The following is a 25,665-nucleotide window of genomic DNA, read 5'->3' on the forward strand; positions in this document are numbered from 1 at the left end:
TGATGCGTCCCCGCTGGGCGTGCTCGTTTTGACATCTATGGTCACCCGGACTATGTTTATTGTTAATTAATGGCAAAGCGAATAAGTCTTTAACAAGAGATAGGTGTTCTCTCTAGATATCAAGTAATTTTACGTGCGGTGTTATGAAGTCAACCGAAATGGGACGAAATATTTCTTATTTATTATCAGTGACACTTGTCATTGCACCCACGCTAAAGTTAGTTTCACTTGCTGAAAAGTATAAAAGTCTGTATTAAAAAACCAAACAAAAACACCTCGTAGGTTTTTCCGTGAGCTAATTTTATGTGATGCCTACTTGAAACACAGAAGACATTAAGCAATTTCATAAAAACATAGCTTATCCACAATTGAGTTCAATATAAATGTAAGCAGTTGAGATCCTAAAACAAAATGTATACACAGAGACCAGGGTCATGAGATGGAGAAAGGTGGATCTGTCATCACAGGTGATGGTCTAGAGACTGAGGATGGGCCGGACCCCATAGTCTACTTAAAAAACAACTTTATTTATAAGTATTTATCAAAGTAATTATTAAAGTGATATAATTATGTTCTCATCTGTTGCGCCTCCCCTAACGAGAAAGACCCCGCCTCCTCGGTCAACTCCGGTACTTGATAATCAACGTTCATCTTCAGACCAACAACGAACTTGTGACTTTGTTTAGAGAGGCGCACTTCTTCATATTGCACTGTACTAATTTATTCTTTCCTGGGACAAAAACGTTGAGAGATCTGAGCAAAATGCCTGTAAGTAAAAACTGTCATTTTGCTATATATTTTTTTTTTCTTCGGTTAGAAACGTTAGAACTTGTGAATCAGGTCAAGTTGACAGAAAGCTGCTGGGATAGTGTGTTATTCATTTCTAAACATAACATTATGTAAACAGAATGGGGAAGATTTATTAGTCGGTTGATAAGTGGGGTGTATAGCATTACTGTATTTATATGTGTTAATAAATCATTGCCTGCATTCAGTACAAAGGTATAGCTGTCTGTCAGGGAAGATGCCCGGGCTTGCCTGGACATGTCTGTGTACCTGCTCTGAATTGCAATTCATTCAACAGACTGTAGGGGGCATTAGAGTATAAGCAAAACAATTAAAAAATATAATTGTTTCAATTGTTGTCATTTAATGAATAGGTAAAAAAAAAAAAAAAGTTAATTAAACCCTTTCAACGACAAATGTCTAAATCGTGCTGTGCTCTCCAATGCAGTTGGCCAAGGATCTGATGCAGCCCAGCTTCACAGAGGAGAGGAGAAGACACAAGAAGAAGAGGCTGGTGCAGAGTCCCAACTCTTACTTCATGGATGTTAAATGCATTGGTAAGGACACATCTGGTTTCCTCCTTGATTTTCTAATGTACTTTTGGACCAATGATGCACTTTAAAGTGGTTTATTCACATTCATCTTTAAATACTCTCCAGGCTGCTACAGGGTCACCACCATCTTCAGCCATGCCCAGACTGTGATACCTTGTCGGGGCTGCTCTTTAATCCTCTGCCAACCACAAGGGGGGAAATGCAAACTAACTGCTGGTGAGAAAAGTGTATATATTGTTAGTTTTCCCACCTATATAAATCAGTGAGTTTAGCTCACTTTTTTGTCTGATGAGATACTAAAATTTTTCCTTTTTTTTCAATCTAGGCTGCGCCTTCAGACGGAAATATTCCTGAGCAGAAATCAACCTGAACACCCATGACAGACAGTAATATGAACCATGGATAAATGAGTCTGAGTCTCACACTCCATGATTAAAAGTGTGGCTATTTGCACCCTCCAAAACATATTCTTAGCAGAGAGATTATTTCCATCTGTATCTTGATAATGTGGAGTGAGATTGAATTCCCCCTGTGGGGTTAAATGGGAAAGAGCAGAGAAAAGGAGCTGTGAGTATAAACATATGCTCAGATTGAATTGTATGTATGTCAGAATGATAAGATGAAGCACTTGTAAGATCTTGACCTTATCTTGTAAAGTGCCTTTAGATAATGTTTGTTGTGATTTGGCGCTATACAAATTAATTGAATTGAGCTTGATGTAGAGTAGTTTTAACTACTACCATTGAAACATGTTTTAGTCATCAAAATGCACAAAAAGTCAAAGGAGTCATGATTTCTGTAAAACATTTATTAGATTGGCATAGAGGGGGTTGGTGAATGAAATATTTCAAAACAGCCTCGATCAAATGTGAGGCACTTTTCATGGCCCTGGCACCAGATGAAACCATGATGACCATCACAAACAAAAATAAAACATTTTAAGAATTTATTGTCTGTCTTATGTGTGTTCTTTGGTCTTGAGAGTTCCCCTGGCAAAAAAAGAAGTGGTGTAAATGAAAAAAACCCCCCCTCCCCAAAAAAGAAAAAAAGAATCAAACAATACAACTTCTCACATACCTAACATTATTCTATTATATACAATAAGTATCCATGGTTGACAAAATTTAACTGAGCCTCCAGTGGTTTGGGTTTTAGCTCACTCATGTAATACAATATATTGTAAATCTAGTAAATATTGGCTACATTATGGCATATTGTTGGCAATGATGCAGATGGTGTCGATGATCAGGTTATGCTTAAGGAAAGGTACTACAGATTAGATATTTACCTCATGGCCTAGATACTGTACATGCGCAGCTCTAAGTTTCTGCACAGACACTCCCACACCACAAAGGGAGAAGAAGAAGAAGAAGAATGATGCACTGAAAATATTCTGTGCATCTTCAACATGTCAGCTTCAGGATGATCAGGCAGAGGAGGCATTACTTTTAAATTAAATGTAAAGAAGCCTACTGTGACTGAGCAGCATGTGCCTTGACCTGTTTATTTATGAATGAAACCTTTCCATAAGGTCACCTGTCCATTTGACCATCTTGCTGTATAAAGACATATTTAGGACACTGCTGAGACACAAGAGCCGAATGTCCATTAACTTGTAGCCGCTTCAGGTGTTACAGCATGATCAGAAAAACAACCTTTGACTGACTTCATATCACCACTGGGTGGCACTTGAGAGCCACTACTAATGTAGACTGAAAGAAACCCAATACCATCTGTAGCCTATGTATTAATATAATCGGACTCAGGCTTAATGTATGTGCACAAAAAATGTAAAATTGAGCCGGTGTAAGTGGTTGAGTGACCAAATCTGTTTCTTTGGGTGTATTAATTGCCAGTTCTTTCTAAATGAGTGGTCAAAAATTATTTCTGCAATCACAGCCCGAGATTTAAAAAAAAAAAAAAGGTGATGGTTTCAGAATGACCTCGCATCTTAAAAAAAAAAAGAAAAGAAATAAAGTGTGCCTTAGAAAAAAAAACAAAAAAAAAAACATCAAGGGACAAGCATTAAGTTAATCCCCCTTTTATGTGGGGGAATAAAGATTTTACAGCTCGAAATGTGGAATGGAGTCGAACATTTAATGGAATGTTACGCGACGATCTCATCCTCTCCAGTTTCCTCTCTGTGTGTTTATAAGCTGTTCAGTTCCTGCAGGGTCTGGTCCAGGACTTGGTGCATGCCCAAATTCTCCTCTTTGGCATGTGATAATTTGTCTGGAGACAGGAAGAAAAGTGACATGGTGAACCCTTGACCATCACAAACATACTGTCATGCTAATTCATTCTGCTTCGTAGGTTTGTCAAACAGCATCCCTTGAAAAACTGTACAGAGCACTCTTATACTGGACAGATGTTTTGCATAACTACTTTGGTTAAGTTGTGCCACATGCAAAAAATTCAACCACACCACAGTGCCTTCCATGCATGAACTGCTGACTAAGGGACTGTTAGTAAAATACCGCGTATGGACTTCTTGGATGACCGTCGAGACATCCATTGTATTAAATGCTACCTTGTGTAAATGATGTTGATATCAGTACGTACTTTATGGACACACGTGGCTATATATCAGAAAATATCAAAAAGACGTTAGATTTTTTTAAGGGGTCTAAGAGGATTGAAACTGAATTAATTCACACCAAAACCAGAGTAAATCTCACCAGAAGAGCTCACCTTGTGTAACTGATAATCAGATGGACAATGTACAGTAACAACCAATTATATAACATTGTACAAATATGGATTAAATGTTTCACTGTTCTAATTTACACCAAGCTATATGCTAGTATGGATTATCAAGAACAGAGACATAAGCTGCAAAGTAAGAAAGAAAAAGATTTTTTAATTAATTTCTTTGCATAGTAAGCTGGACAGAAGGCACATATAATCCACAGAGAGAAGACGATGAGTCCAAACATTCAGAGGACAGGAAAAGGGAAATGAGAGGCAGAGAGAAACAAGAGAGGTCAAAGCATCTACAGAGATGTCATGTCATTGAGGGCATGGTCCAGCTCCTCACTAATGGCCTTGTACTTCAGCTTCTGAGCATACAATTCATCTGGAGGTCAGAGGTCGACAGGAAGTACAGGCAGGTGTCAAGGACAGCAGCGACACAAACAAGCCAAAAGCAGCACGAGAATGAGAGACAGATGGAGGCAAAGAGCAGAGGGAGGAAGCAGAAGACAAAAAAAATAGGTCAGGCTTTTTAAAGATGCAGAAATTGCTTGGAAGAAAGAATGATGCACATCTAATTATGCTTGCGGTTCTTTTGCTGGGTGAACTCTAAATGTCTCATAAAACTGCTCCAATAATTCCATAAACTCAGCTGCTTGTGGGCCAACAACTAAATAATGCAGACCTAAAAACTTCTGAGCGCATTCTGTCTTCTCTTCAACATGGGTGACATGGAGTAGTTGTCCTTCAGAAACAAGGGTCTTTTATTAGCTTGTCTTAGGTAAGGACTTTCCATAGGTTTGGCAGGGAACCCTTTCCTTTCCACAGACAATATTTCCAGTGATGCTGAAATAGGACACTCCTTCTGGGATCTATGTCAAGCTGAACCGTATCATTGTGCATTTGTGCAATAAGATGTTGGCCCTATTATGATTAGCTAGGCTGTGGCCTACAGGAAACTATGCTAAACTCTCTGCTTCTGGTTCATCAACAATGAAACCTCCTAATTTATTGACACTGAATGTAACCTTGGGCCCAGATGACCGGCTTTAAACTGTTCTCAAAGACAAGCGATGCTGCTGACTGCCTTAATATCTGTCTCAATGTCAAGTTGTACATTTTGATGCAAAGTGGAGCAAATCCTCAACACTTTTTAACGTGAGTAGTGTTAGTCTCATACCTTCCAGGTCATCAATGGATTTTTCCAGTTTGGCCACTGTCCTCTCTGCAAACTCTGCACGGGTTTCAGCCTGACAGGAAAACAGACACAGGATGTAACACAGTACATAACAAGCTCCAACCAATGAATGCAACATGTGCGACTGATACAGCGTAGGTTTTCCAGAGGATCTCCATACTTTCCAAAGTAATCAAAAAAATGACGTTTTACATTTAGGTTTTGAATTCATATTAAGCTGATAAAATGAATCATAAGCAGCTAAAATCATCCATTTAATGATGAAAATGAACAATCTGATGTGTGTTACAAAAAGTGGACTTGACAGAAGTTGATTATTTTCTGGCATTTCTGCCGTAAAAATGTATACAGTAAACAAAGACAGGAAATGTAAGGATAGAGGATGAGATGGGAGATGACATGCATCAGTTATGTTGGCTTCAGTTATATGTGGTATTGCTTATTTGTTTCACTCTAAAAACATACAATACATGCAGTACAAGCTTTCTTTATGAAATCTTTCCTGGGATCACTAGAACCAGGATCTCACCTCCTTCAGTTTGTCAGTCAGAACTTTGATCTCCTCCTCGTACTTGTCCTCTTTTTCTGAGTACTGTTGACAGAAACACAGATAAATAATGTTATCTAATTAGTGGCAGAAATATAAATACACACTCACACATGCTTCCACCTATCACATACTATCATCCAATCATTATAATTATAAGTGAGCTGCAGAGCCACTCCCTTTCAGGAATGATATGTAAAAAGGGAGGCTGGTGCACAAAAGCGGTGAGGTGTTGGCCTGGCCGGGGAACAAGTTGAGCAGTGATGCCAGCCATGGCAGGCCTGACTGAACAAAGCGAAGGCAGACTCGCTAAAGGGGAGCAGTCATGTGGTGAAGCCTGGCATGCTGTCATGTTGCCTGTATGTGCCCAGGGAGGAATGTACTGCAGGTCTTTGCCGGCTGCTGCTTCCCATATGCTAAAACACATTATGTGGCAATTAACTCCAAATATATTTTAAAAAAAACAGCCTCAGTGGCTAATTTGTCATGTACTTTGCAAACATGTATTTAAACAGTGACGGAGGTCCAATCTTGCACTCTCGATACATTCAAGTTTCCATTTAAACAACCTGAGGGGAAAATAAAAGGTTAGGTTTGTAAGTACGGCCTGATGATACACAACTGTGATGAAGGTAGATTGAAACAATACTTTGGTGATGTGGTATCCCTCCACAGTCACTCAAATTACTGTCCACTGAGCCATGAGAACAGCCCAAATGATAGGCTACAGGGAAGCGGAAATGAGTACATGCTGGGTGCCAGACCTGGTGTTCAGAATATACTGTTGTATATATTTAGGTTGTTTGTGTGTGTTTGTGAGGAAGAATGAAAGCAGTCCCAGTGTTAGTAAGCTTTGTCTCAACAGTACAGTTTTACCACTGATGTATTGGCTTTTGGCAGGCTGAAATATTGTCAGAGTCGTGAATGCATCCTAACTTGGTAAACAAAAGGTTTTTCCTCATAATATGCGGCTAGCCTTCCACATAGGCCTGAAATAATGTTTATCTTGCACATTACTGGATACAAAATGAAAGTTTGCTAAAATCTGCTGCATTTTCCTGTGTAGGAAAACTCCAGGAGGGAGGCTAAAAAAGTAGTGTTATATCTGACAATGTATTTGGGTTAGGAAATTCACATCATTCACATGACACTCTCACCTTCTCAGACTGGGCTTCTAAGGACTTAAGATTGTTGGTCACATTTTTCAGCTCCTCCTCAAGGTCACTGGCTTTACTGCAGAGATGAACATAGACATATGCTTGGTTTTAATGGAAGAGAAACGGGTGAGGGCATGTGTGTATCTGTGCGTATATGTATTGATGTATTCGGGTGTTCATTAGTTTTACCATTCTGAAAGCTCGGCCCTCTCCTCAGCTCTCTCCAGCTCTCCCTCCAGGATCACCAGCTTACGAGCCACCTGGGGCGAAAAACATTAAATCTTTAGGGGAAACATTTTTGGACTTTTTGGAATATAAATGTGGAGTTCATCCTAATTTAGGGATGTGAGTTTTTTCTTGCTCACCTCCTCATATTTACGGTCAGCCTCCTCTGCGATGTGTTTGGCCTCCTTCAGCTGCATCTCCTGAATCTCCATCTTCTCCTCGTCCTTCATCGCTCGGTTCTCGATCACCTTCATCCCTCTGAATGAAAAAGACGCAGAGAAGGTCAGAGATCAATGATTCCAAACATATATACAAATAAGCTTTGAGATTATGTATTTCGTCAGAGACAGGCGGTTGCAATAAATTAGGTAAAACATGATCACACACAGAAAATTGCAATAATCAAAATTCCAATCCACCCTACATGAAACGTGCAAAGTATATCAAGGTGGATAATGGTCTAATATGATTTATACTGACCTCTCGCTCTCATCTGCAGCCTTCTCAGCCTCCTCCAGTTTTTGCAGTGCCGTGGCCAGCCTCTCCTGGGCTCGGTCCAACTCCTCCTCCACCAGCTGGATCCTACGGTTCAGAGCTGCTACATCACCCTCCGCCTGAGAGAGAGAGAGAGAGAGAGAGAGAGAGAGAGAGAGAAAAGGGGAGGAGAGAGAATTTTAGTCATTCATTCATTCAACTTTAAATCATCCAAACTTATCTTCTCATCCCCTTGTTGCCCTCCTTAAAATAGGAAGAGGAAGAAAACGCACAAAGAGGGTAGTGGGGGGAGTCCACAGCCAGACAGAAAATATGAACTGAGGTACGGACAGCTGGATAGAGATGATGAACAACAACCTGTAGACTTGTTTTAAATATTTGCAAACAGTTACCAGAAGATATAAACGGCCTTTTTGGAAAAGAGGCAGCTAAAAAACATTCAATGCGATCCCTCTACAGGAATCTACAGGAAGCCTGACTGCAAGTGAACTAAAATATATTCAATTCCATGCTCTCTCTGGGGTCGCTCATGTTTCACAAATCAATAGCTGAAACAGAGACAGCTGGAGGTCCTTGGAGGATCTTCTATAGAGGCAGAGCCTACCTGTAATAAACAGTCTCCTGATGAAACTCAAGGACTAACTGCCGAGTCTGGCTGCAGAGTGTAATCCTTCTTAATGTCTGAAGATCGCTGGACTTCAGATTTCAATGAAATGCTTGCAAAAACTCAATTTCCGGGGGCTCTGAATGCAAAACTGGGGCAAGTAGGGAGGACAAATGGGGTTCTTCTCGTCTGCCCTTGGTAAACAAAGGCAGAGAGAGGAAAAAGAAAGCAAACAGACAACTATACAGGCATTTCCTCCCCGCTGGCTGGGGAGTTTATCCAACCACCACCTCCTAGGGAGCCGCATTCAAACTGAAAACCAGCCCAACTCTGTTTTCATACAAAGGTTACAACAAAGAGACTTAAGTTTACGACCAGAGAGCACTACATAACTGCACGTTTGAACAAAGTGTTGCATTACTGAACCATTCATTCAAACCCAGAGTACTCACGCAAGTTTACTCCCTATTCCTAAAATGAAGTGGCTGAGGATTTCTTCAAACAGACATTATTCTGTGCACAGTTGCGAGGCAGCCGTTAGTAGGTCAGTGACTCATTAGCTAGCCATTCGGTCCAGAAGTCAGATCAACAGTAAATTTACAGGTAGATGAGTCAATTTGTACATATTACAAAGTCAAAAAAACAGAAAGGACTGGCATCGAGGAGGAAATGTAACAGAGAAGCAGAGAGCTCAGAAAGCTCGTTGGAAAAGAGTTATTTAGTCTGTTGGTGCTGAGAATAAATAGACCTCAATACAGTCCACTCTTCCATTCTGTCATAAACTCAATATTTCAGGAAATGAAGGCATGGTTTCCTGCTTGTTGGTAGCTGGCACTGGCCTCGTTTTAATTTTCAACATTTTCTCTATGTCATCCCCCATGTCATCTTAGACTGCTGACTAGCCAGTCAGTGTTTCCAGCTCTCTTTCTCTCTCTCTCTCTCCCCTCCCCTCCCTTGGTTCTTTTTCGCCCTCTCCCAGGTCCTGCCCCGCTGCACCCAGAGCTGCCAGGGGAGACTGCTGATATGAGACAGGAAATGTCTGTTGAGCTAGCATTGACGTGTCTGTCTTAAAACAACCAGCGCTTGACAGAGGAAAACCTGGCCCAACACGGAATGAATAAAATGTCATAAATCGGTCGAAACAGCTTGAAATCTCATCAGTGATGTCCTCTACACAGGTCTGCATCTGTCAACACTACATCTGGCTGGTGAGAAATGTTGGACAGAATTAAACTGGAGCCTGAAATAACAGATATAGTTACTTCCTGAGGCCTGAGTGAAGCAATGTGCTGTGAAGAATACCGTCCGCGCACAAACAAACATGCCATTCATGAGCTTTAGGTCAGCTACACTGGCACATCAGATGCTGTAATGCACTTCCAGACGCAGACACACAAACTCTGCAAACATGCAAACAGACACTCTCATTCTGTCAATCTCTGCCACACACACACACACACTCACATAATTACCAGTTACCAACCAGCTAGTTTCCTGCCCAGTAAAATGTTTGTTGTTAAGCAACGCGCAAACACAAAAACTAAAGACTGAGCTTATATACCACTATGGTGGTAGTATATCTACGCTCATAATCAAATGTGTGCAACCTGGTGCTTTATCTGGCATCAGATTTTCAATCACGGGGGGGAATTCCCTTATCGACAGATACAGCCTTGTGTCAAGTTAAAAAAAAAAACTTGGGCGTGTACAGTACATACTCTCATGCCTCTAATTCACTGAGCTATGACTGAAGAAGACTAGAACTTTTCCTGTAAATCCTGAAGATACTGCTGAAAATACTTCCCCCTCAGCAGCTTCAGAAAATCATTTCACCAACGCTAAAAGGATAGAAATGCTGTTTGAAAAGTATTCTGAGCTCTTGCACCAGAAAATAATTAACAGAACTGTAATGTTAAGGTAAAAGTCACAAGGAATGAGAATTTCTAAATCGAGTGACTTTACAACAAGAATAGATAATAGCGTGACTTTAGAAATGAGGATCTTGAAAAAGGTGACAGGAAGTCAGCAGCCTAACATCCTTTCATTTCCTCCCTTTGATTGTTCTTTCTTTCAGAGTCGGTATTCTCTCTCTGTCTCTCTGGCCATGCCCCTTCCTTTAGCACCCACTTTGCATTCCCCAGCTGCCAGGGACGTGCACCGCCTTATATGGTAAAACAAACTATGGAGAGGGTTTGTGTTGGAGTATCAGTGAGATTGTGGCAGCAAGCACACATCCACACAGACACATATATGAGTAAAAGATACTGGAGCTGCTCTGTTATCAAGCTGGTTTAATATGTAACACCAGAGCTTTCTAAGAGGTGAATGGTATTCCAATAATTGATGCCTACTTAACAGTTCCCCTAGACCAGTTAGTGCCTTGCTAAAGGGCATTTAGCCACAATAGCAATAAGATTGCTAAAGGGATAGTTAGATGAGACTCAGACCGCTCTCTTGCCTGTGCCGTAAATATGAAGCTGCAGCCAGCAGCTTGTTAGCTTATCTTAGCATAAAGGCTGGAAACATGTGGAAACAGCAGCACCTCTAAGGCTCACTGATTAACGTATGATGTCTGGCTTGTTTAATATGTGCAAAAATCAGTGTGTGTAAAAGCGTAAAATGGAAAAAGTGCGGTATAACCTAATATAACATTTTTATTGTCACTCGTAGAAGACACACATTTTGTATGCATTAAACAATCTGGATATAACTTGTTAATTAGTGAGCTTTAGAGGTCACTTTGGACAGATACATACTAGCTGTTTCCCCTGTGTCTCCTGGCTTTATGCTACGATAAGCTAACTGGCTGCTGGCTGTAGCTTCATATTTACTGTACAGACAAGAGGGTGGTATCAGTGTTCTCATCTAACTCTCAGCAAGAAAGCAAATAAGTGTATTCCCAAAAATGTCGAGCTATTCCTTAAACATGGGCCATTCTCAGCTGCATCAATAGGTGACACTACAATATGGTGGAATACAGGACTCACTCTGGCGTGCTTTTTAACTGACCTCTCCGTCACTGCTGGACTATCTAATGTTCGTTTGCCTCCACACAGTAAACAGTCTACAATGTGACTTGAAGATACAGCACAGCTCTACTGGGACTGACTTAAGAAATACCTGAGTGTATTACATGTATTAGAGACAAGATCAAGGACAAGTGAAAGAGGAATCTAATTACTGGCTGATTCCAGGGCAGTGGGCTAATGAGCTGCACAATGCTGTTGGGGTTCAGGGGAAGTTATTCCTGACACTGCTGCTCGCTACTCTCAATGTGAATGTGTGTCTGTGAGAGTGTATAATCTTTTCCCATATAGATCTGGCATGCAAAGACGCCTGCATACAGTATAAGCTAGCCTGTCATGAGGTATGATATGTAAAAGAAGGTCATTAAACTTCCAGACAAGCATCACAATGAGTTCTCTCTGTGCACAATGTAGTTCGTCTGCATTTTTCTACAGTATTCTGACTTACACATCGATCTTGATCTTGTTAGAGGCTTTAGTTCGAGCACTGCCATAGTAATACTGAAGTGTCTAACCCTGACAAGGAGTTGACTGAAACCAATTTGTCAAATGACAAATGATAGGAATCCACAAATGATGTCAGGAACTAAAATTTTCAGGATTCAGAAAGTTCTTGGTTTTGTTGGAATAAACATGAATCTTAATGATATTTTTGGAAAACAGAAAAGGTGTTAAATCGTGTGGTCTCTGGACAAATAGAGGGCAGGAGATTTAACTACCCACAGGTCAAGTAAACATCCTCTCAATAAAAGTTTATATGGTTCTTTCAGGCTAAACGAATTCCATTTCCACTATGCGGTACTAGCACTGACTTGCTAACAGATGCAGAGATCCTAAAAGTGTCTCACTGAAGCTTGCACGCATCCATAAACAAATGTGTTGGATTTGAAATGGTTTACACACTGCTCCATGCTATATGAAAGCTGCTCATTTCCACTCTCTAAATGCTCCTTAATGACGTTATAGCTAATTTAGCTGTGCTAGCACAGACTGTACAAATATATTCTACTCCTCGCTTGAGCTACAACCCGCAACCTTGGCCTGCATGATCAGCTAAGCCACAAGCCAGTAACATGGAAGTGTTCCCCAGAATGCCAACGACTGCCAAAAAGTATCCACATGTGGCAGTTATATCTGGAAAGTTGAGCTATTCTCAGGGAGAGAGTCCAAAGAAAACAGTGACACTAGGAAGTAATTCTTTCCACCCAACTGTTTGACTGTTAGCGCAGAAAACTTTAAGGCACACTAAGGACACAAATCAGCAAACAGATGATACCTTCAGTTGATTTTGACAACTTGGTAAGCGCTACTTATAAATTACTAACTGCAACTGCCTCTCAATATGAGATGTAAGCGGTGTAAAATCAGTACAGTTTTCAAGTATGTAGAAAACAACTTCATTGTGCCTTTCAGATTCAGTTTTGCAGTAGAAGACTAACTTATAGGGCGCTGATGTGGAGATTTATGTTTTTTTTTAGTTTTAGACTTTCACTTCACTACTTACTCGGATCACCATTAACTACTGTAGAAACACAAAGTCCGCCACGCACTAATCTTCCTGTTGATCAGGGCAGGAGCTCAGGGACAGGAAGTGTTTGGAGTAGAAGCACAGGAAGTGCCGGACCAGAGTTGGCAGACGACATCCTGGGAGGGACAGTCTTCCCAAAGCTAATACCTCGGAGGAGGTTAGAGTCCCACTTCCCTTTTTAATCCATTTTTAGACATGGCTCGGTACGGCACAAACTGTTTTTCTGCATTCTATGTGGTAACACTAAATATCACCATGGAAACTAGTATGTTTTCTGATGGCAACATGAACGTTTAAGCTTCTGATTCTGTGCCATTTTTCATCTTTTACTGCTGTTTTTAATAACGTGACTGTTTTTTTTAAATTAATCAAGTCTTCATATAGACTGAAATTATCATAATAATTGAAGCATGTTGATCACAGAATTAAAAGTATTATCTCAAATTTAAAAAGCAGCTAATTTGGTTCATCACACAGCTCTCAGGGCCGTGAATGAAGTACAAATGATCTTTGGCCTGACTCAGCGCTGAACCTTCAACCACCATACAATATAAGTGTGTGACTGCTGTGAGTACTATGAAAACTGAACAGCTCATTGAGAATAATTACCGTAAATAAAACACATCTAAGCAGGTCAAACCAGTGTTTCAAGCCTATGTTATGTCTGTGTAATCTGACAGAGCCTTAAAGCATTATTGCGCGGTTGAGTAATGTCTCAAGAGGCATCTTAACCACATTAGAAATAACACAAAGCAATTACTTTTAGTTTTTAGTGAGATATGTGGCCAACTGTTTTATTTTTCTGTTACCTCCGCATTTTCAAACAATGATTCATTACCTTAACACACTCAGCGAGATTCCTGTTTTGATCTCCCCTATGATCCTATGAAAGAGTTTTTGTGCCAAGGAATAACTCCAGGTTGGGCAAATTGTTCCCATATGGGACCACAGCAACCCTGCCACACAAACGCACTGCTCTGTTTGGCTTTGAGTGCACATGGAGTGAGATGTGTGACAGCTGAAACTGCTTTTACACGTTAAAGCTGACAGGGATGAAATGGAAGAGCTTAATGTAACATTTCCATTCTGCAGATAAAGGACAGTTTTAAACCGTTATATTTTGCATTAACAAGCAGTACACACGCACTTAATAAGTTAATAACACATTCTAGTGTAATTGTACACAGCTATAAGGCCTTTATAAATGCTTATTGATGGAGTTGTCAATTACTTTAACGCCTCCTGTGCTCGGTACAGAATAAAGACATATAATGTCCTTTACAATGTCCTAACACCTGCATGTAACTACATTAAAAACAATTTGGTATATAGGGCAGTCAAAGTAAAGTGTTACCGTTTGTGAATTAATATATAAAAAACAGTGGTGATGTCTGCTAAATCAATTGCTGAAATAATTTTTGACTACAAACTCATGTGAGTGTCACCACTTGTAACTCTTCAGCTGTTACTATACTCATGTTTGCCACCTTATAAGTGACAGGAAATGACACAGTAATCTCATTTACCATCTGAAAGTAATATGAGATGTATAACTAACGGTCTCATTTACTGTTTCCACTTTAAGAGTCACTGTATTTCAAATGTCCCAGTCATTCAGTAATAAACAGAAAACTATAACATCAAAGTTATAGAACATAAATCTTTTAAAATAATGATTACTAATGTCACTGATGTCAATGTACGAGCTGACATCAGAATGATTACCCACAAGCTGAGCGAACGCCCAGTTGTCAAATTAAAAAGGTGCCCTGTTACCTAATAGGCAGTCTGTAACAAAAGGGGTTAGTCCTGCAGCAGGCCTGCTCCTTTCATCATCTCAGCTGCCATATCTTTACAGCCACACCTTCCCCTCCCACGCTCCTTGAATCTTTCTACTTGTCCTGTCATTAACCAGCTCCTATGCAAAGGACATGGCACCTTATGCCATAAAGCAACATGTGAAACAAGTCAAGACTGTTACCTATCTCTGCTGCTCAGCATTTTTTTCCCCAACAGTCTCAACCTTTTCTATGTGTAAAGCTGTAAAACTCGGATGTGGGTAGTAGAGTCAAGAGACAGACAGGTGACCGAGCTGGGCGAGTGCTCAGAAGAAACAGATGAGTCACTTCCATGCGTGTAGTTTGTGAAACCACACATTTGTGGAGCTTCAGCAATGACTTGTGCTAATTACAGCCCCGGTTGTGCAACTGCTGCTGATTCTATGTGCTGAAATGTAAACACATAATAGGGCTGCGAGTAATGGTTATTCATCCATTCATTATTGATTAATCCACTGATTACGAGTTTGATTTATAAGCTGCCAGTATATAGCAAAAAAAATGCCCATCACAAGTTCCCAGAGCCCACAGTGACGTCTTCATGTGTCTCGTTTTTTTAAACCAAAAGCCCAAAACCCGAAGATATTCAGCAAATTGTTGCCTATAAATTTTCTGTTGACCCACTAATCAATTCAGTGACTAATTGTTTCAGCTCTAGTTGAGTAGGGCACTTTTTTTAGTGTACAGTCCTTTGAATCCCTAATAACAGAGTAGGCATACTTTTAGCTCTGCCCTCTATTTTCCTATCATCTGTGGAGGCACGGTGGCCTGGTGGTTAGACCTTCAAGCATGCAGCTGCTGCTGGCACACATCCACCCTGCTGAAGTGCCAGTGAGCAAGCCATTAAGAGTTTGAAAAGTGAATTTGACTGGATGATAGAAAATATTAATCCATTAATCTAAATGTCGGCAATTCTAAAAACTGATAGGTAGTTACAATTATAGCCTCATGAAAATGTAATAACATTATTTGTATTCATAAGAAGTAATTTGGTCATTGAGTCTAATAGTTAAATTCAATTTTGCACAATAGGTTCAATGCTGTCTACGTGGTGCACATTATTCACAGTAGTTTTACAGCGGCCTGTAACTCAGACAACACTGAGCATGCGCAAAGACCTGCAGGAATCCAAACTTTTTTTCATTAGAGACCAACGCCTTGCATTGTGGCACAATCACGCCCGCGAATGAATCAATGACATGAGCTACATAGACTTTTCACGGTGAATATGAAGATATGAAGACGTTAATGTCATTTAATGGGAAACAACAAGCTGAAAACGAGAGGGCGGTTATGACAGAGGGAAAGAGCCAAAAGAAGAAAAAAAAAAGAGAGGATTTGATTTGTCTCACTTTCTCTCGGAGCTCCCGTTCAATGTCCAGGTCTCTCTGTAGGACCTGAGCCCGTTCCTCTGCGTCGTCGGCCTGTTGCTGCAAACACTGAATCTTCCTCTTCACAGCATCCAGAGAGTTCATACCTGCCATTCTGGACTGTTTTCTTACTTAATTTAAGACTACACGTAATAAAAATACACACACAGTTAAGACTACTTTGGGGTTGAGCAACAAAAACGTAGGCTGCTGCCTCCTGCTTGTTTGGTCAATTCAGAATAATAATGTTATGGTAAGAAAAACGACTTTGATCGTTGATTTCGAAAGAAAGTAAAATCGATGTCCGTCCGGGGCCAAAGTCTTTGGAATGTAAAGGATTCGTTCAAGTGCAACAAAAGTTATATAACCAGGAAGTAAGAGTGTCCAGGTGTTCTCCAATTGTTTCTTCTGGTCAGTAGGAATGTAAAGTTCATGAGCAGTGTGGAAAGTTGTCCCCAGGAATGTGGCAGTTTTGGTCCGGACGCTTTGAGTTTGAGGAGGAGGTTTGGTGAAGCTGCGCGGTGAGGAGAGCGGAGAGCGCCAGACTGTGGTGAGGGAGGAGGAGAGAGATGATCGGGACGATGAGGTCAGAGGGGGCGGGGCCATTGTGTGTGTGTGTGTGTGTGTGTGTGTGTGTGTGTGCGTGTGTGTGTGTGTGTGTGTGTGTGTGTGTGTGTGTAAAAACTGATGCCTGTGACTGACGTGATCAGTGCTACGAGACTTGCAGGGAAAAAAGGAAGGCCAGGATGACTTATGCTCATTCATTGGAAAGGCGCAGTGTCAATAGTTTAGATGTCACTCACAAACTTCAACCACTTTAAACTTAATTTCGCCGTTAAATTTCCATCTCCAGTCTAAGTGTCCATCTTCAGTCTAAGTGTCCACCTTGCATGACAATATGACTATATTTTCTCCAACATTTCACTGAGACTGTTTCATGTTCCAAAACTTGGGGGCAGGACTTTCCAAGGGGTTGCAAAATAAATCTGACTGGTGTGTGTTGCTGTAAGACAAGATTTGTTCGTTTTTTTAAAAAATATTTTTCCAAGCTAAATACTGGAGATATGTATTGAATTATGACTCAAAATGGTCAAAAATAAGAGAAACTCATAAGGGAACTTCACTTCTTGGTTAAACCAACCAGTGGTTAACATGATAGTTGACATGATTATAAAGGGCACAGGCTAAAAAGTTTGAGAATCAGTGAGAAGATAATGTAATATATTGTGTAAAGTTGGACCAGCATATTACAAACTATTGGCTTATAGTTTATTTCGGTATCAGAGAACTTCAGTCAATTTGCAGTACAGAAATATCAAAGAGTCATTTAGAAAGTGCACAGTGTACAGTGTCTCTCAGCTCATACAGTATGTTGGTCACTCTTCTTTAATCACCACATCTAAGGGAACCTCGCCAAACATGTTTTTATGTAAACAAAATGACGATATAGTGATATCTGATTTTTTAAAATCTAAAATACCAATATTATGGCAACAAGAATGCAGCATCAGTTAGACTACTCAGGTCCAGGAGTGAGACTCGAGTTCTGAAAATCAGGACTCAACTTGGACTTGAGCACCGATGACTCAGACTTGGACTCAGACTTGGACTCAGACTTGGACTCAGACTCGAGCAGTGACTGCATTTTGACTCGGAAGTTGGTGCCTCAGACTTTTTTTGTTTGTTTTCAGTTGTGTGCATGCTTTTAAGTGCATGTGTTTGGCTATTGTGTCACAATAAACTCACTTTGAAATGGTGACAGCTGTGTCATTTGTGTTTAATGTAGACCTTTTCTATTTGTATGTCAGCTCTTTGACTTTGCCAGAGTGCAGCACTGGAGCCTTGGAACTTCACTCAAACACAACTTTGATGACGCAGACTGACTCGGGTAATGGGCGCTCAACCGCGACTTGGTTTCAAACACATGGGGACTCGAGACTCGAGATATGATGCCTGCATTCAGTGAAATGTTAATAACCAATCGAGCTCTCTTGTGGATCATTATACGTATAAAAAGTTAGTTTTTCTGTCTGTGAGGGATGCTTTTATAAGTTTATTATCATTATTATTATTATTATTATTATTATTATTATTATTATTATTATTATTATTATTATTATTATTATTATATTCATTATCTCCTAATGGGTAGAATAAATAATCCTCCCAGTCAGTTTACTTCTGCTGTTATTGTTATTTCAAGCATTGTAAGAATGCATATTTTAATGGAACTCAGGCCATTGTGTTGAGCGGTGATATGTCAGTGACATTTGAACAGTGAATGAATGAAACGTTACACATGTCTCAGCATGCAGCAAACTAACCACATGGCCATAGGCTGAGTGAGACACTATGTCTATTTACCTCTTGGGAAACCTGCTGTAATGAATCTTTATGTGCGCAATATCTATCATAAATCTTTGTATTTTTGAGGAACCGTGTCAGAGTTTGTCTTGGGGGAGTAAGCAAATAAACATCATTTATGCCTGCCCACAGATAATGTCCATTGTGTCCGTGTAAATCAGATTTATGCTCCATCTTTCATGTCTCTCTGCCAGCCCTGCCCGTGTTTATCCTCATTGTTTCCTGTGATCGGCCCTGAGAGCAAACATGTTGGGTGGATGGGCGAGCAAGGCCAGGAGATCTCAGCTCAGCTCAGCTCAGGTTCAGCTCAAATTCAGTCCGGCTGTTCATCTGTTGATTGAGTCTGTGATTTGCCCCTTGCACCGGAAAAGCTGGAAGCATTGATTTCATTAGACACAGGAGTGTGGGGCTTTCTGTTTGCCTTGGCTGCATTCCTCACATACCAGGGGCCCCCCCCCCCCGCCTGCTCTCTGCTTTCCCTGCCCGGCCAGCCACCACAGTCCAGCTTTCCCCAGAAAACAGTAACTGTTGCTGTGGTGAAAGTTGTTATCAACACCTGCATTAAGACTGCATGGCCACTTTTATCCTTTATATCCTGTGTGCAAATATTGTGACCCACAGACAGACGCTTTGTCTGGCTATTTGAGCTGGCAGTGAACTGTGATGACCTAAATATCAGCAATAGTCCATGTAGGGGCTGTTTTTTGTGTGGATCATAACTACTTGCTTGTTGGGGTCTTTGGCTCACTGTTCTGCTTTCCCAGCCCCCTCCAGGTTTCCAATCTCTGCTCTCTGTGTGAATTCAGTTGTGTAATGACTTGACTGCTGCCTCTAATAAGTGACATGTGGAGGGGAATTCATGGACGTGCATCAGAACAGGTTTACTGGCTGGAAATGTTGGTGTCAAAGCGAAGGACTGTAAATAGGTTGTAGTGAACGTCTATTCTTAACTAAACTTTTTCACATTGTCCAGCACACCCAGGAGTGGAAGCTGCACCCAGTCAGTCCCAAACCTCACAACTTCAACTACTGCTTTTTTCCAGGGGCCCACTTGACCCACTTTGCATGTGAGGTTTCTCAGAACTATTCTCAGAGTTTATTTAATCACAGTGTGAGGATAATCCAGCGTGTCTCAGCCTTCGACTCTGTGTCTGTATGTCAGACACTTCCCTTCTCTTTGTGTGTAGTACAACACTGCATTTCCCGGGGATATCCTCCACAAGACTCAAACAATACCACATCTTGGTGGAAGCTGAGAGAGTTTTTTTTACCCTTTTTTTTTTTTTTTATGATTCCTCTCTCTCTCTCTGCTTTCTTAGTAATCTCATTGGAATGACTTACTGGATTTTATCTGATGCTATTAAAGCTTAATTTCACTGATTAACTCTCTCTTTCTCTCTCTCTCGGCCCCACGCACACAAACACATACACACACACACACACGAGTAATCACACACGGCTGTGCACACATGCTCAAATGCTAGACGAGCCACCACTGACAGATATACAATGCTGTGGTTTGCGGTGATGCCAGCAATCTAAAATATGATCTTTTCTTCCCAGATTGCAGCTGATTAGTCTCAGAAGAACTGCCTTTTCTAATGTTCCGCTACATTTACTGAAATTAATTATATGTGTACACACAAATACTCTCACAAACTTGAGGATTAGTTTTTGTCTGATGTAGAGGAGATTGGTGGAAGAAGTATCAAAGCTTTTGCTTCGGTAAAAGTAAAAGTAGTAATGCTGCAGTGTAAAAATAGTCTTATACAAGTAAAGTTCCTGAACTCCACAGAGTTTAAAGTTAAAGAGTCTGTTTTCAGGCTCACAGGAATGTGTGAAAAAAAGCCATTTGCTGCTCCTCAAACAGAGCAGGCCAAATCTGATACCCTGCTTCAAGTGATGTCACTTGAGTCAGCGTGAGTTGGGGCTGAGGACAACAAGGTCAGGAGTTACAAGGAGCCCATAACTTAAACACACGTGTATTTTCAACTGAGCTGTCAGCAGTCGAGTTGCATTGTGCGTAATTTTGGCAAAATGATATCTCTGGTTCAGCTGCACCGATTGTGATTCTTTTTTTTCTTTTTTTTCAAACTGTCCATCGTGGACCTGACGATGTATTATAAGTGCAATGCTAAATCAGTGTAGAACTTAGAGTTAAAGTACAAAAGTATTGTAAACTAAATATACTTTAAGTATCAAAAGTAAAAGCACTCATTATCCAGAAGAATTGTGCATCTTTTTTGTTTAAAAAAAATCTACCAACTATTACTTTCAGATAAATGTAGTGGAGTAAAAAGTTCAAAATTTCCTTCTGAAATGTAGCAGGATAGTAGCATAAAGTGAAAACACTCAAGTAAAGTACAAGTACCTCAAAATTGTACTAATGAAGTACAATATTAAAGTAAATGTATTTAGATTCCAACACTAGGCACCAGCATCTGTGCGAGATGTAAAATGTAAAACTGTTAGAAGCGTCATACTGTGCATTTACATAAATACAGGACATTAATGATCCTTTAGAGCTGATATGCTGATATATAAAAGATAAAACCCGAACTGGAATTTGGACTAAAAGCATGAAGACAGTGTAATTAACAGGGATGATAATGATGATGATGATGATGGTTACTGTTTATCCTTGTGCTCATCTTTCAGGAGCGGTTGCACAGGAATGTAACAGTCTCTGAAGTGCTCCAAACCATTCACAGTGGATCAAAGCAAACCCACAGCTGGTGCTGGCTTAGAAATTGTCCAGCTGTGGAATAATGGGCCCTAGTTTTCAGTAGTGCTATGGTAACGTGTGTGTGTGTGTGTGTGTGTGTGTGTGTGTGTGTGTGTGTGTGTGTGTGTGTGTGTGTGTGTGTGAAAGTTGGAAAAAGTAAGAAATTAACGACCAGGGCAGCAGCTTCTCTGTTGTATCCAAACTCTCATTATTACATGACTGTGCATTATTATTTTACTGACAGTTTCATGTCACAGTTTTAGTCGAGTGAAGTGACACCCTCCCACCCCCCGTGTGTGCATATGTACAGTACAAGTGCGTGACCTTTCACTCACGTCTGCAGCTTTCTTCTCAGACAGTTCCAGTTTCTCCTGAGCGTCTTTCAGGCCCTCAGAGAATTTGTCCAGTTCATCCTCCGTCTGCTTCATCTTCTTCTGGAGGTCCATCAGCTCCTCCTCCAGCTACAACATGAAACACAGTTAGTCCACAACACTACACACTGCCTCTGCTCAGTGTCTGCTCATGCAAATTTTCTGTTATACTTCTCTCTCTCTCTATATATATATATATATATATATATATACTTCTCTTCTGCTCTTTTCCCCACTTATTCCCCCAATTTATTCTATTCTATTCTATTCATTTACACTGTCTTGACAATTATAATTTACATTTTCTTTTAGCTAAAACAGGCTGAATCTCCTGCGAATATGAGAAAAATGATAAATCAAATCTTTCATATTTTTCCTTGTTTCAGTGTGTTTGTAGTGTGTTTGTAGTGTGCACTTAAACAATGGTTCAGTCCAATGTGATGTCATTGAAGCCAAGGTGTTTAAATTCAGGCTACTGATAAAGCAGCCGTGGCTGATTTGGGAGTCTAATTCTGTTTATGATGTTTGGGGACGTTTAAATGCTAATGGTTTACTATCGGTCTCTCATGACAAGAACCCAGGTATGCAGAGGCTAAACCTCTCTCTCTCTCACGAACACACACACACATTCACGCATACACAATCACAGGGTTAAGTGTTCCCCCTAATCAGTGTTCCCCTCTGAGCCCATGAAGCACTTCAGATAATCCTACTGAATTCCACACTGTCATTCTCTCCTGGTGTCTAAAAATACAGCTGTTATCAGTCCGAACACGCAGGCGCCTGGGTCCATGGGCCTAATGTGTGTGTATGTGTGTGTGTGTGTGTGTGTGTGTGTGTGTGTGAGTGTGTGTGTGTGTGTGTGTGTCTACATGTGTGTTTAATCTCCCATTTGTGTAGCTACATGTATCCATTTGCATGTTTATCGTGTGTGTCGTCTCCTGTGTGATGGACACACCAGTCAAATAGGCTTTATGACAGACGTCCGCTCAGACAGATGCTCCATTAACTCTCTTTAAACTGGTCCCGGAGGCAGGGATGCCACTGCTTTTTTCTTCCCCCAAAGACCAAAAACTGACCCTGGGTGGTCTCATCACCTGAACTGGCCAGTATCACCATATGAGGGTGTGACATTTTCTCTTACTCCGCTCACTGTAAATAGCTTTACCACTGACCTATGGCTCCCATGATCCAGCTCCTGTTGATCTCTTTCAGTATTTGTTATTTGCGCTTTGTGGGTGGTGTGGTGACTCAGGTGGCATCTTCAACATTTTTGTACAGCAATAAGCCAGACTGATGAAAAGTTGGTGGGATGGTTGGATTTGTTTTTCCTTAGATGATGAATTTTAGCTGTAACTGAATGATTATTCAAAGCAAAACGGAGCCTATTTTTTCGAGGGGCTTATCCTGAGAGTGTGGCCTGGCCTTTTAAGGAGAGGTGGGTGTGTGTGTTTGGGTTTCACATGCTGTCCCAAACATTTGTTAAATTTACCACCCAGACTCTGGTAAAAATAAATGGTAATGGCAATTAATTCTAATCTGTGATAGCACTCAAGTAAAACAGTAAATGAGCTGTGAGGAATGTAGTATAAATAAATGTGAAAAGTGTTTACACACTGTTTCCTTGAAGGTATGTCTGGTATGGTATCGCTGTGGTAAGAAATGGATAAGGAGAAAAGCCTTAAAGGGAAAGTATACGGACTTGTCTTACACTGGGTCTACATATTTTCTTTTACATAGAAAATTCTTCATTTTGCAATAGATCTAGTCCTCCAAGTCATCATGAACCCTTTCACCAAGAGGTATCAAACTGTTTTTTTTGTTGTTTGTGTTGTGTTTGTTTGCCCAATATATCTTAACCTAAACATTTTAAGTTAACATTTGACATTGACAGTAGGCTTATTCATGCCTGATCACAAGCAGAAGTTGTACACTGACACTCATCCGTCTCTTTCTGTCCTGCTCTTTCGTTCTCACCTGTTTGCATTTATCCTCTGCTGCCTTCTTGTCCGTCTCCGCCTGCTCTGCTCGGTCGATGGCGTTCTCCTTGTCCAGTTTCAGCATCTGCATCTTCTTCTTGATGGCCTCCATGGTGACTGCTGGGTTGTATTTTCCTCTCTGAGATGATAAAAGGCAGCTTCAAAAGCCCCAAGCCTTGTGTCTTGTTGCACTGAGATGCAGGAGAGTGCTGGTGAGAGCCGGAGTTCAGTGAAGCTGCAGAGAAACAGAGAAAGATAGAGAGAGACAGAAAGGGAGAGACAGAGGGAGTGAGACAGAGAGAGCTGTGAACAGAGATGGAGAGTTGAGCCCTATATGGGTAGTTATTTAAACTGCAACAGAACCTGCCTCCAGTCTCTGATCACCCCCCCCCCGCCGCCTCCTCCCATATTCTCACCCTCCCTCCATCCTTTCCCTCCATCCTCTCCCTCTCTGTCCTTTCATCCCTCCACTCACACCACTCTGCGTCCACTCTATCCTGACTCCCTGACTATCACTCTCTCAAACACACACTCCACCCTATCAAACCACCCATCCAAGCTCTTTCGGAGGAATGGTCTGGCTGCTCCGCTCACTCACTAATCTCCTTATTTGGGTTGCTGTGTTTTCACAGAAAGATGGAGATCAGACAGGAGAGAGAGGAGCGCAGGACCTGTTTCCACATTTAACCTCCTGTCTGTGGGTAAAGGGTCCCACTGGCATGCAGCACCTCACACCATTAAGAGAGTGTGTATTAGACGACGAGAAAGAGAGCGAGAGAGAGAGAGAGAGCAAAAAGCAAAGTAGAGGGAGGGAGAGTCTGAGAGATAAATAAGGGTGGAGAAAGAAAGAGAAAGAGTTCCCATGTTGTTATCACACTGTCAAAATATTAGCATTAAAGCTGATTGTATTGCGCTGCCCAAGTTCAATGTTACGTCAAGGAGACTTAATTGGTTATTGCAAAGTGAAAACCAAACAGAGGCCATGCTGCGGTTTCAAAGACAAACACAAAACTAGCTACTATGGAAAAACATGCAAACCAAAATATTCATAGGGATTACATGAAATAAGTGATACTTTGTTTGTATCACTCAGCTGTAGCACTCGATGAGGTAGTGTGATGGTATATGTGTTGCCTCTATCATGCCGTCACTAAGCTGTTTTGGTTATATGGCTACATGATGTAATTGACACAGTTTCTGCGTAGTTGTTTCAAGTATGATTGTCAGGGGCAGCAGAAGGATAAATGTGACAGATGTTTGTGAGAAATCATGAAGCATCATGTCAAATTGGATCTCTGAGTCCAGTGCACCTGATATTTGACTTTGACTTTGACGTCTTAGTTTCCTTTCCGAATGACTCGCTAAATCAGGTTGAAAACTGTCTTAGAGATATAGTTTATATTATAGGCCTATATGATAAACTCTGATGTATATAAATATAAAAAACATGGGCCGGTTTTCTTTTAGAAGGAGTGGGAAATGTCCTATCATGCTAACCTCAGCAATGCTTCACTTTAGCATGTCACCTGACCTGCATTATTAGCACAGCCTTTTGTAATTTGAGCTATGTTGTGTATTTTTGTGAAATGTCATTTAAAATCTTCTTAGTTTACATTTTGATCAAGTATTACTCACATTTATCAACTATATTTCACATGTTCTTTTTTTCTTTACTTTAAGTCTCTGCATTTAGCATTCATAAGCAAAATATAAACATTTAATGAATGGTTTATAACACACATAGTTGTAAGCAGGTATTAATGCTATTAATGAATTTGTGTAAAATATTAACTCCTCCTGTGGGCACCCATAAGCAGAGGCTGGTGTATAAGCAGATAAATGGTAAAACACAGATGTGATTATATAAACTATGGCTTCATGGGAAAAGTTTTAATTTTAAGACTTTACATTAATAAACAATTAAAAAATGTCCTTAAATCTTATAATCTCAATAACCTGTTTGTATAGAGCAACCCCTTTTTTAATTTAGAGATGAAAAGCTCCACTTAGTAAACAAGTAGCTAGTTTAAATTTGCTCCATAACAGCTGCAGAAGCTGCACTTCACCAGTTTTACTAATCTGGTGAATCAAAAGTCTGTGTAAGGATCAACACAACAATACGCAGCAACTTCAACTATGAAATACTGCTGATGTATGCAACAGGGAGCTTCACTGTGTCAGGGACATTTGACAACGTCAGCTCCCGT

General features: G+C 40.6%; 2 protein-coding genes across 5 annotated transcripts; one reads left to right on the plus strand and one right to left on the minus strand.

Annotated features, from left to right (window-relative positions):
• The first annotated feature begins 609 nt into the window (after window positions 1-609).
• LOC111654270 (small ribosomal subunit protein eS27-like) lies at window positions 610-2,289 on the plus strand. Of its 2 annotated transcripts, XM_023405217.2 has the most exons (4): window positions 610-768; window positions 1,235-1,343; window positions 1,446-1,556; window positions 1,666-2,289. In XM_023405217.2, exons 1-4 carry the CDS (start codon window positions 763-765, stop codon window positions 1,692-1,694), a joined length of 255 nt encoding a protein of 84 aa, XP_023260985.1. In that variant the 5' UTR covers window positions 610-762; the 3' UTR covers window positions 1,695-2,289. The 2 variants fall into 2 exon arrangements, with proteins under 2 accessions (XP_023260985.1, XP_087029808.1); XM_087173682.1 differs by lacking the exon at window positions 610-768 and having other exon boundaries at window positions 1,229-1,343.
• Window positions 2,134-23,793, minus strand: tpm4a (tropomyosin 4a). Of its 3 annotated transcripts, none has more exons than XM_023405213.2 (9): window positions 23,457-23,787; window positions 21,444-21,569; window positions 7,639-7,772; window positions 7,299-7,416; window positions 7,123-7,193; window positions 6,934-7,009; window positions 5,759-5,821; window positions 5,212-5,281; window positions 2,134-3,572 (listed from the first exon to the last, which is right to left on the minus strand). In XM_023405213.2, the coding sequence occupies exons 1-9, from the start codon at window positions 23,568-23,570 to the stop codon at window positions 3,490-3,492; spliced, it is 855 nt and encodes a 284-aa protein (XP_023260981.1). In that variant the 5' UTR covers window positions 23,571-23,787; the 3' UTR covers window positions 2,134-3,489. The 3 variants fall into 3 exon arrangements, with proteins under 3 accessions (XP_023260981.1, XP_023260983.1, XP_023260982.1); XM_023405214.2 differs by lacking the exon at window positions 2,134-3,572 and adding an exon at window positions 4,181-4,416 and having other exon boundaries at window positions 23,457-23,793; XM_023405215.2 differs by lacking the exons at window positions 21,444-21,569; window positions 23,457-23,787 and adding an exon at window positions 16,002-16,560.
• Between the last annotated feature and the right edge of the window lie 1,872 nt (window positions 23,794-25,665).

The sequence above is a fragment of the Seriola lalandi genome, unplaced genomic scaffold, assembly GCF_002814215.2.
Source record: "Seriola lalandi dorsalis isolate HSWRI2012SDOR001 ecotype SW California unplaced genomic scaffold, Sedor1 jcf7180002054267, whole genome shotgun sequence".
NCBI classification, from domain to species: domain Eukaryota; kingdom Metazoa; phylum Chordata; class Actinopteri; order Carangiformes; family Carangidae; genus Seriola; species Seriola lalandi.

Coding starts and splice junctions, on each gene's coding strand:
- LOC111654270 (XM_023405217.2), top strand. Junction 1,344..1,445: donor CATGGATGTTAAATGCATTG/GTAAGGACACAT, acceptor AATACTCTCCAG/GCTGCTACAGGGTCACCACC. Junction 1,557..1,665: donor GAAATGCAAACTAACTGCTG/GTGAGAAAAGTG, acceptor TTTTCAATCTAG/GCTGCGCCTTCAGACGGAAA.
- tpm4a (XM_023405213.2), bottom strand. CDS start 23,570: ATGGAGGCCATCAAGAAGAAGATGCAGATGCTGAAACTGGACAAGGAG. Junction 5,822..6,933: donor TAGAAGCCCAGTCTGAGAAG/GTGAGAGTGTCA, acceptor TTCTGTCAACAG/TACTCAGAAAAAGAGGACAA. Junction 5,282..5,758: donor TGACTGACAAACTGAAGGAG/GTGAGATCCTGG, acceptor TTTTCCTGTCAG/GCTGAAACCCGTGCAGAGTT.